Raw genomic sequence first — 12,173 nt, forward strand, 5'->3', positions numbered from 1 at the left:
TTTAAAAAAAGGACAGCTATTAAATCATCATTGGCATTTATTTCTGTATGGTTAGCTTCTGTGCTTGTGTTTCAGATGCTAATGTCTGAAATGCTGACTCATACCTGATACTCTGAAGAAACTTATGGAAATGATTCACCACGAAAATTTTATCACAAATGAAATCTGCTTAGGAATACACAGAGCTAAAATGTCTTACAAGTAGTCCGAAGACAGTATGAAAATTATAATAATCTGCCTGGGGAAAATCTTAAAGCTGATAATGTAACCAAAGTCATAGGTAATGTTTTCAGTGCCCAGCTGAAGTTTTCGCACCCCCTTTTGTTTGCTAAGAACGGAAAATATTTAATTTTAAAATTTAGTAACATCAGTTTGCTTCCCTTTGGGAGGGGGCCAAGGGACATATGTCTACCCTCACTCCCCTCTAGCTATGCCCCAGGAGGTAACAATGAAAAGAATGTTACATGCAAACCACCATGCAAGGAGACCAATTGTCCTCCTTTGGTAGACTCTGTCCTTCTTCAAGAAGTGTCCTCCCAACTGTCTTCCTTTTCAATATTTTACAACTAATCTGTTTATCTCTGTATTAGTTAAATATGCTGCTTCGAAATGTTACACGTCAATGGTCATGTGATAATGCAGTTCGAAAAAACATGATTATAAAATGCACAGACAGCACATTCTGGGCATATCAAAACATCATGCAGCCACACTTGTCATGCACCCTCACACTTTTGCGCACTTTACTTTCTTTATTTTAATGTGTCTATAATATTATAGTTCGCATTTACATCTGATGCAAATACAAATTTCCTTTCACTGTATAATTATTATACTCTGAGTATAATAATTGTGACAATATACTTGCAGAAGACTTGAAAAATGCAGTATTTGTAACAGTTTTATCCGAGGCATCGAATCATAATGAAACAAAATTGTATCCAATACTAGTAAGATATTATAATGTTAACAAGGGCGCTCACATAAATTTTTTTAATTTAAAGTCTATTGAGGGCGAAGAAATTTTGGTGAACCATCTATACAGAGTAATAAATGAAAACAATTTGAAATATAAAGTTGTTGCACTAACAGCAGATAATACAAATACAAATTTTGGTGGGAAAAGATGCAAAAGGTGTAAATAATGTCTATGAAAAATTACCAGATTTACTCTAAAAGAAAACACTAGGCATAGGTTGTAATACACATATTTTGTCAAATGCAATAAACATGGCATCATCTGCCATGCCAATTGATGTAGAAGTAATAATAACAATTTATTTGTACTTTAGTCGTTTTACGGTTCGCGTGACTGCTTTAAAAAAGTTTTGTGAAGATGCAAATGTCCTGCTTTGTTCGCTTTTTGTCCTCTTTTTCATTGTAAAAAGAAAAGGATCACTTTCATTAAATCATTTTCTTATAATATAAATGCTGTCCTTTTTTAAAATCATATCAATTTCTAAAGAAATAAAACATAAATAAAAGAAACAATCATATGATGACTACATAGATTATGTAGATAGAAGTACATGTATATTCGGTGTAAAAAAATGAGTCCATTGGAAACAGTAAAGGAGATGGCAGTGAAAATGTAAAGTGAGTTGTGAAATATCTGGTTGTGCAAGATATAGGAGACAGGTTGAAGACCACTTATTAATATCTAATTATTTTAATCTATAAGATCACTATGTCTATAATTTAGGTGCCCAAATGGGTCAAAAAGTTAAAAATTTGTTACACCTTGACTAATGTTTAGGATAATATACCTAGCTGTTAAAATTGACATCTGCAGATACTTCCTTAAAATTGTTGGTTTCCTTGTTTTTCCTGTTACATCATAATTGGTCCTACTTTTCTGCAGGCATTATATGAAATAAATGTTGCACCATAATTCTGCTTTCCAACTTTCTTCATAAAAGTGAAAAGATGTAAAAAAGAACAACTTTTTAAACAGAAACAGTAAATTTTACATAAGCTGCAATAAGTAGTGTAGTTAAATATAGTAATAAGCAATAAAATCTGTATTCTAAAATTATCTAACATTCTCGCATTCAAAATTCCTTAGTTTTTAGTCATCTAAATTTTCTCAGTAATCTGCCGATTATGCCCTAATTTGTAAATAAAGATAAAACAATTGATATCTAAGACACTACTTAACAGTCTTACTTTTATTTTCAAAGAAAATATATCTATACTTTTTGCAAATATGCAGTTTTACGATTGTAAGGACAAATATTGTAGAAATCAACACGGAATCTCTGCATTGATGAACTCTGACATAATTGTTCATTATATATAAAAACAAATTCTGTTAACATGAAAATATATATGTGGACAAGTTTTTTTACATACACAATTCTTTTGACCTAAATATTTATTTTTGATTGATTTCAAAGGTTGCAATCATAAAAATTCCACATTCATTACATAATATATAAAAACAAATATTTCAGAAAATGAATAATAATTGCCTTCCTTAAATCTTTTAGGGAAATATGTTTTTAATACAATGCAGGTTTCTTTTCATAATACAGTGGACATATTCAACAAAGAGTTAACAGAGCGTAATGTTCGGAAAAAACTTGCTTAGCAAAACAATCCATTATACAGTTTTTATAATATTTCAAAGATTACTCCACTTGACAATAAAACCGTAATATAATAAAACGTATCTCTCCATTAATTCAGTAATAAATAAGTAATAAGTATCTCTCCATTAAATAGATAATAAAATATAACACAGATTTCAATCTGATTTCATGCATTTTAAAAACTACTGCACACTCCAAATATTATATACATATATGCCAGAAATATATATTTCTATTTGTGTATGTACGAAGAAATAATAATAATCACATATCTAATGCATTTTTTGAGCAGACTGATTAGTTTTAATGCACGCGTATGTATAATGATAATCTTAAGTTCTTGCTACTATACTATAACACTAAAGAGAAGAGTCGTAAATATTTTGTAAAAACTTCCCTCACATAGCAATTACAACATACGTAAAAGTATGATAACAAAAAATAACCAGTACGGCGATAAATAGCCAATTACAATAACCCTTCATTCGTCAATAGCACTCGTGTGTCGAGAGTATTTGCCCTGAGGCCGGTAAATATCCGGGTAAGCCTCCTTCGTCGGGTCTCAGATATCAGACAGATTCGCAACTAACGGGTGTTTTTTTTTTTTTTTCACTTCAACCAAGGTCTGGTTTCAACGTTTAACTTGTAACGAAGTTCAATCATCGAACATAAACTCAAAGAAATATATTTTTGTAGCATTGTCACAAATGAAACGCTCGTTTATTTTGCAAATTCATTCACTCATGTATTTTATAAATTCATTCACTCGTGTATTTTATAAATTCCGCAAAATAAAAGTAAAAAAAAAAAAAAAAAATGAGTCAATGCATTTTCATATACCATCAATTTGGGATTTTCAAAATTTATTTTCAAATTAAAAAAGAATAATGGATATTTAAATTACATTCCATTTTGCAATTTTCAGGATTTTATTGCATAAAAAGTGTTTAGCGATCGGCATTCAGGTTATTGATTAACAATTGTATCGGAATCATGTTAATCGTTTGTAAACATTGATGTGGTTTGCACTGACTGGATTTGTTTTGGTGATATAAAAGATTACTTTCTGTTTTACGTTATTTGAAGTTTAACAAATAAATTCACATAGTCATTCTGACTTTAACGTGTTCACGTTTATTAATTGTTAACTGAGTAGACGTGTCACTTTGTTTATAATGGCTGTAGCATGTGCCTCTCGGTTTTCGGTACTGAAACTGGAAGATGACGACGTATCTGAGAGCATAAATAAAAAACCAGCATCATCTGCTGTGAATAATGCTGGGCAGTTAGGTAAAAATAAAGCTAATGTGAAAACTGGACCGAATGATAACAAGGCAAAATCTAAGAAAAAGAAGAAGAACGCAAATGAAGTTGCTGAAGTACGTTTCTACTCACTTATGTTTTAAATATCATATTAAAATAATTTTAAAATCATAGTTCCATAACAAGGGACACTTCATAACTTGACACTCCATGGAATAGTATGAAAATATAACATATGCGTGTTTTTTGGAAGTAAGACATTTAATTGATTGTATATTCTAAACGTACTGTTATTGCTTAAAATTCGCATAGCTGTCAAAAAAAATAACTGCATTGATTGATTGATCGTTTTTTCTTTATTAGTTATCTTGTGGGTAAATTCTGAAACTATATAAAATGGTTTTCACAACAGTGTAAATGACATTTAGGTTGATCTTTACATTATGGTAACTTGGCGTTTTTTTGGCGAAAATTTGACGACCAACTCTCCTACAGCAACCCTCTATTTTTTTTTCCCGCCGCCATTTTGTCTTCACGAAGTAAAGACATGTTTCTTTTCTTTTTATCTACTGCACACTTCTTCCAACAATCTACTAGCCGAATTACACTTATGCTAGAAATTTTATCCAACACTGCTTAATCATGACAAATATTCACTGCAAAATTGGGAAAACGTGCACAATACCATACTCCTTACGCGTTTTTCAAAATAACACATACACATAAACCATGTACACGTCGACTTATTTTTACTTAAAAAAAAATCCCAGAATTGCACAAAAATGGCATTGCGCACACTCTTCACTATATCCATGTACGCTGCTTTTTTCTCATAAATTAGAAAAATTTCACGAAAATACATGACAATTTTCTCAATCTTTAAACCCAGTATAAAGAACATATATGAAATTATCTGATCGCGAAAAAGTATTTACCCTTTCCAAATATGAACATTTCCACATATAAAATAAATAAAATATCCAAAAACTTTTACCTCTAAATCATCTATTACATTATACACGTCACCAACGAATTCATACCGCAAGCATTACAAATACTTAGTATCAAATATTTAAGTTATTTCCATGCACGTTTACTTCAACTTAAACCTATACCAAATTCCTACAAACATAAAATTCACAAAATAACTATCATTTAATTAAAATATCACTAAACCATGTACACGTCGACTTATTTTTACTTAAAAAAACATCCCAGAATTGCACAAAAATGGCATTGCGCACACTCTTCACTATATCCATGTACACTGCTTTTTTATCATAAATTAGAAAAATTTCACGAAAATACATGACAATTTTCTCAATCTTTAAACCCGGTAAAAAGAACATATATGAAATTACCTGATCGCGAAAAAGTATTTACCCTTTCCAAATATGAACATTTCCACATATAAAATAAATAAAATATCCAAAAACTTTTACCTCTAAATCATCTATTACATTATACACGTCACCAACGAATTCATACCGCAAGCATTACAAATACTTGTGTCAGATATTTAAATTATTTCCATGCACGTTTACTTCAACTGAAACGTATACCAAATTCCTACAAACATAAAATTCACAAAATAACTATCATTTAATTAAAATATAATTAAATTAAAAAACACTACTTAAAATATAAATGAGCACATACATTAAATTAATAAAAATTACCTTACAATCCTAATTACTTTAAACTAAATCATTGCTAATAACAATTTTCCCAATAATACCAAATTCCTTTACTTCCACCTTACATTTTGAACAATGCATAAAAATAATATCCTCAAATAATTAAAAATACTAACTTACCTCATCTTCTTCAGAATCTTGATTACGTGTCCGATAAACTTTTCTTTAGTTACGGCCATGGGATCCAAAAATTCACGAACACTGTTTCACACAACACAGAATAAACCAAATACAAAATTTCCAGATTTTTTCCCGATTTCCCCCCTTTTCCGATTAAAGAACCGTAATTCGTCCATTAATGTCACATGACATATCCCATGATCTCTCATTTCCCTCACACAAAATAATGCGTAATCGGAACTGAGTACTGCTCACATTATTACCAAAGTCCCAGGTAGTAACCTTTATCGCCTCCAAAATGTCGCCAAACTACCAGTTACCATATTGTAAAGATCAACCGACATTTATTTTAATCTATGTAGTGTGTTTTTAGCTATTGGCATTCCATTTCAATATTCTGCTGTCGTTGATTGCTCTCTATTTATTAGTATAGGTTTTAGCTTATTTATATAGTTGATGAACAAGTATTGTTCTAGATATCTGATATTCAGAGTCTATTTCCACTTCTTTTACTAAGCGGAGTAAAATACAGTTAATTATTATTTTGCTTAAGTGTTTAAAATTTTGTTATTAACCCTCTTGCTGCATAATTTTTTTTACCAAAATAGGCTCAGAAATTGCATGTTTTTATTACATATTTCAAATCTATATATATTTTAGAGTTAAAATATGCAAAACTTTTTGTAAAAGAGTTTTTTCAATACAGAGTTAGATCATAAAAAAAGGTTGTTGGAAAATTGAAATTGAAGAATAATCATATATAAGAAATTTTGAAAATTAATCTTAGTTAAATTATGATTCATTTTATGAAATAAAGGTAGAACCTATATACAGTCAAAAGTCGTTAATTCGGACACCCATAATCCGTAATGATCTATAATCCGCACCTCAAAGCTACAAACTTTCTGCACATGCATAAACCCATGCACATAATACATTTGCACATGCACATATTATGTTTACGCATGCGCATTTAATGTATAACGGACGGTATAAGCTAAGCTAAAATTATCTAATTCAGTTAATGTTGCAGATTGCGTTGTTCCTTAATCTTTGAATTGGATCCGGTTTATTATTTTTTGCAGACTGTTAGAGCAATTTTATAAAAGTAAACTTGAACTTTCGATTATGTCAAATAGAATTTCCGATATATATTTACTAATATGTAAAGGATCTACAAAGTGAAAGTATATTTCGAAGTCCATTAAACAGAAAGTGTAATTGCTGCAAAAAATGGATAAAGGCATATCCTTTGATTATCTAATCATTCCGAAATATGTTTATCAATTTCACACTGCTCTGCGGGGGAAGGGAAACGATGCAGCGCGCAATGAATTGGAAGTTGATCTGTCAGCACTATCCTTATCTTCAGGGCAGATGTTTTTATTTTATTCTTCTTATAATTCCTTACTAAATGTAGTATTTCATCTCAATGTACTCTGATATGATTTAAATCAAGTTCCTCGTCATTATAATTCGCTTCTGACAGTGAAGAAAGTGACACAGAGGTTATTGAAAACGAAAAAATTTCGATTGACAAATTAGTCAGTATTCTTGACACAGCAATTATGGGGCTTAAGCAGCGGAACTTTGTAACTGAACAAGAAATTATATCTGTTTAATAGAATTAAAGAGAAAGTATTATCACATGAAACGAAGCAACTTAAACAACTTACATTGAAAGAAATGTTGGTTAATCTTTGGATTATGGTAACTCGGCGATTTTTTGGTGAAAATTTGGCGATAAACTCTGCTACAGCAACCCTCTATTTTTTTTTCGCCGCCATATGTTTCTTTTCTTTTTATTTACTCAACACTTTTTCCAACAATCTGCTAGCCAAATTACACTTATGCTAGAAATTTTATGGAACAAAACTGCTTAATTATGACAAATATTAACTGCAAAATTGGGAAAAAGTGCAGAATCGCAAACTTCTTGCCGCATTTTTCAGAATCGCACATACACATTAACCATGTACACGTCGACTTATTTTTACTTAAAAAAAAAATCCCAGAATTGCACAAAAATGGCATTGCGCACACTCTTGACTTTATCCATCTACACTGCTATTGTCTCATAAATTACAAAAATTTGCACGAAAATGCAGGAAAATTTTGTGAATCTTTAAACTCGGTAAAAAGCACATATATGAAATTACCTGATCGCGAAAAAGTATATACCCTTTCCAAGGATGAACATTTCAATGTATAATATAAATAATGTATAATAATAATGTAAATAATAAAATATCCAAAAACTTTTACCTCTAAATTATCTATTATAAACGTCACCAACGAATTTATAACGCAAACATTAAAAAATGGTTACAAATACTTAGTGCCAAATATTTAAATTATTTCCATGTACGATTACTTCCACTGAAACATATACCAAATTGCTACAAACATATAATTCACAAAATAACTATCATTTAATTAAAATATAATTCAACCATCTACACGTCGACTTATTTTTACTTAAAAAAAATCCCAGAATTGCACAAAAATGGCATTGCGCACACTCTACTAAATCCATGTACACTGCTTTTTTCTCATAAATTAGAAAAATTTCACGAAAATGTATGAAAATTTTGTGAGTCTTTAAATTCGGTAAAAAGGACTTATATGAAATTACCTGATCGCGAAAAAGTATATACCCTTTCCAAGGATGAACATTTGCACGTATAAAATAAGTAAAATATCCAAAAACTTTTACCTCTAAATTATCTATTATAAACGTCACCAACGAATTTATACCGCAAACATTAAAAATGGTTCCAAATACTTAGTGTCAAATATTTAAATTATTTCCATGCACGTTTACTTCCACTGGAACATATACCAAATTGCTACAAACATATAATTCACAAAATAACTTTAATTAAACTATCATTTAATCATTATCAATATCAATAATTTTAATTAAACTAATTAAATCATTATCAATAATTTTAATTAAACTCATTTAATTAAAATATAATTAAATTAAGAAACACTACTTAAAATATAAATAATAAATTAATAAAAATTAGCTTACAATCCTAATTATTACTTTAAACTAAATCATTGCTAATAACAATTTTCCAATAATACCATATTAATTTATTTACTCCTTGCATTTAGAACAATGCATAAAAATAATATCCTCAAATAATTAAAAATACTAACTTACCTAATCTTCTTCAGAATCTTGATTACGTGGCGGATAAACTTTTCTTATTTCATCCGCTAAATAAAAAGCAATCGTATGTACGCCTGTTTCAGGATCTTTAAAATCATACTTATAAGTTCACAGCAAGATGTTGAAAACCTTCATCCTCCAAACAGACATAACCCATTTCGAATTCACTTTAGATAGGGCCATGGGATCCAAAAATTAACCAACACTGTTTCACACAATACAGAATAAAGCTAAATACAAAATTTCCAGATTTTTTCCAGATTTCCCCCTTTATCCGATTAAAGAACCGTAATTCGTTCATTAATGTCATGCGACATATCTCATGATCCCTCATTTACCTCACACAAAATAATGCGTAATCGGAACTGAGTACTTCTCACATTATTCTCAAAGTCCTAGGTAGTAACCTTTATCGCCTACCAAAATGTCGCCAAACTATCCGTTACCATAGGCTAGAAGAGAAACACGCTAATGTGACAATCAAAATCGTAAAAATAACCTTGTATTTAGCGTAGGTATAATGAAACACTCGCGTGGTAAAACAATAAACAGTAAAATATTCTCGAAAATGCCGGTTGATAGCACAAACTAGACTAGAAGAGAAACACGCTAATGTGACAATCAAAATCGTAAAAACAACCTTGTATTTAGCGTAGGTATAATGAAAAACTCAAAACTCACACACACTCACTTTTCATTATACCTACGCTAAATACAAGGTTGTTTTTACGATTTTGATTACCTGTTACCATATTCCAAAGATTAGCCGAAATGTTTAATAAAGTAAACAAATAAATATTAAGCTTTTTCTTTTTGTAAATTTTGATACCCTTTAGATCATAATTGTTCTTTATTTCATAAATTACGGTTTCATATTTTTAATTTTATGATTTCTGCATGCCATCTACTTAGATTTAAACTGATGATCTATAATCCGGAAAAATTGATAATCCAGAATCGCCGAAGTCCTGACGAGTCCAGATTAACAACTTTTGACTGTACTAATAAAATATGCAAAATACTTACAAAATATTTATCAGAAATGAAGTTTAGTGTGATAAACATCTAAACAAGGCTCGAGGCAAAGTTCTACCTACCAATCTTTGCACCAAATTCTTACGTCTTTGCAAATTTGTTTTCCAGTTTCATGTTTTTTTAGCAACAAACAGGGTAAAAATATATTCCAATGTGCGCCTTAACAGTTGGCAGCAAGACACAATTTCAAGATGGCTGCTACACAAAACCAAAGTAACAAATCAAAGAATTACTCAGGCTCTGTGGCCATGTATGTACACGTTGATCTATTTTCACTTTAAAAAAATCAAAGAATTGTACAAACTTGGCATTGTGCACTCCCTTTGTCCGTGTACACATCGATATATTTTCACTTAAATAAAATTAGGTGAATGAAGGACGTGATATAGTGTTTAAACAAAGTTACTCGTCACCAAAATTGAACAAACTTAAACTTGAGCCAGTTAAAGCTCAATAAACTGCATTTTTAAATTGCACAATGAAATAACATAAAAAAAGGAAATACATGTTATCGCATATACGTACTATAAAAAGGAAATATCGACTTACCATATTTAAAAATTTTTGTGTCTTCAATAAAAACATAATCTAAACAAAATTCCTTAACAACATCCAAAAACTTTCTAAAATAATCTGAACACGAATGTGCATACTGTCGTCACCACATAAATTCATAGAAATAAGAGTAAAAAATATCCTCTGCAGTGCCGGTCTGTTTGTGGCATTTCTTGTATGAACCTTTCTTCCGACAAAGCCATCTGAACGATCTTTACATTCAACCATACGCATTTCCTTCGTACAAACTGAACAGTTATAATGACTACTAAGTAAACCTTCATTTACACACCAGTCATTTAATGTTTTTTTCTCTTCGTTCCAAATCGTACAGAAACTTCAGATTAATCTCATCACATACAGTGATTTTATAGTGTACAGCACAAAATAAGGCAATGTACTTCCTGATTTCCAATGCAGAAATAACCATTACAAATATTTTCCCATCAGTCAAATTTACCACAATCATGTCATAATAGGGTTTCCATAACATTCAACTACTCAAGCTACCATAAATGGAACAACAATTTGGTGATAAATGAAACAACTTGGCAATAATCCAAGGAGCACCCTAAAATATAGACTAACCACAAACAGCATATGCCAAATTTCAAACCAATATCCAAAATGCCAAATTTCAATATTTAAATTCACTTATATCATAGGAAATTTTGAATAAACTAATTTTTTGCCAGTATACTTGAGAAATACATTTACTTTTTTTAAGATGATGTTAAAAATTTTATATGTTATAATTCAAATTTTTTTCAAAAAATTTATAAAAATTATTAAAAATTTTTTTTTAAAAATAAATCATAATAAATGGGTGAATTTTATTTTTGGAATGAACCTAAATTTCGAATTTTGGAAGAAGGAATCAAGTAAGTTTAATTAAAAGAAAGAAATATTAATAAATATATATCAAATTCAATTAGCATTGAGGAGCTAAAATTTTGAGAGCTAATTTTTTCAAAACTACTCATGTAATTTTTTGCAAAACTGGCAGTTTGGTATAATTTGAGTCATAGAATTGAAATATGGAAAAAATTGGAATGTCATTTTAGAAAACATCCGATTTTGTGTCAGAATACCTATATTATAACTATGCTATATATAAATCTAATACATATCCTAAGTCGCTCTTTCAAGATATGAAAAACGCAAGTTGAATTTCGTCAATTGGCCCAGTAGAACAAGAGATATAGAACTGCTTTTTTTGGGGCGGGGCACAGCGTACTTGCGTATTATCCAATTAAAAAATGAAAGTTAGTGAAAATCCCGCCAGTTGTTCCTGTGGAATTCTGAAAGACAACTTTATTTAATAAACAATGAGTATTCAGCTTTCTTTGTTTTTGCATTTCGTGAAGTCAATTTCTGTTCTTGTTAGGTTCTCCAATTTTAATGGAAGCTCTGAGAATGCTATGAGTACAAACTCCCAGCAGGCAATTGTTCCAGTCTATTGCTTTTTTGTTGATCATGTTCAGCTGACCATATTATGTCCATTAATACACCCTTATTTTCATGTTAAGATCTCAATACTGAAAAATAATCGTTAAAAGTATAGTTTAGGGTACCTTTTGGCGAAACTTGCTGATTTTTGGTGGTACATGGATACCGATACTTGACTCGTTATTTTGGCTTGCGAAGCGGCGTTTTTGCACCAAAAATTGCCGCAACACAAAGCCAAAATAACAAGACAAACAATTGCACAAAGTTGGTATCCATGTACAC

The 12,173-nt window shown here is 30.2% G+C and overlaps 1 protein-coding gene across 1 annotated transcript in view; it reads left to right on the plus strand.

Annotated features, from left to right (window-relative positions):
* Positions 1-3,580: 3,580 nt before the first annotated feature.
* The window catches only part of LOC118180474 (G kinase-anchoring protein 1-like), a 73,386-nt gene continuing 64,793 nt past the window's right edge, over positions 3,581-12,173 (plus strand). Inside the window, exon 1 of the mRNA XM_035349563.2 lies at positions 3,581-3,970. Within this exon, the coding sequence (XP_035205454.1) occupies positions 3,767-3,970 (204 nt within the window). The 5' untranslated portion in view covers positions 3,581-3,766. The remainder of the gene's footprint in view (positions 3,971-12,173) is intronic.

The sequence above is a fragment of the Stegodyphus dumicola genome, chromosome 4 (assembly GCF_044657685.1).
Source record: "Stegodyphus dumicola isolate Sdum_Otavi_A_Nest chromosome 4, ASM4465768v1".
NCBI classification, from domain to species: domain Eukaryota; kingdom Metazoa; phylum Arthropoda; class Arachnida; order Araneae; family Eresidae; genus Stegodyphus; species Stegodyphus dumicola.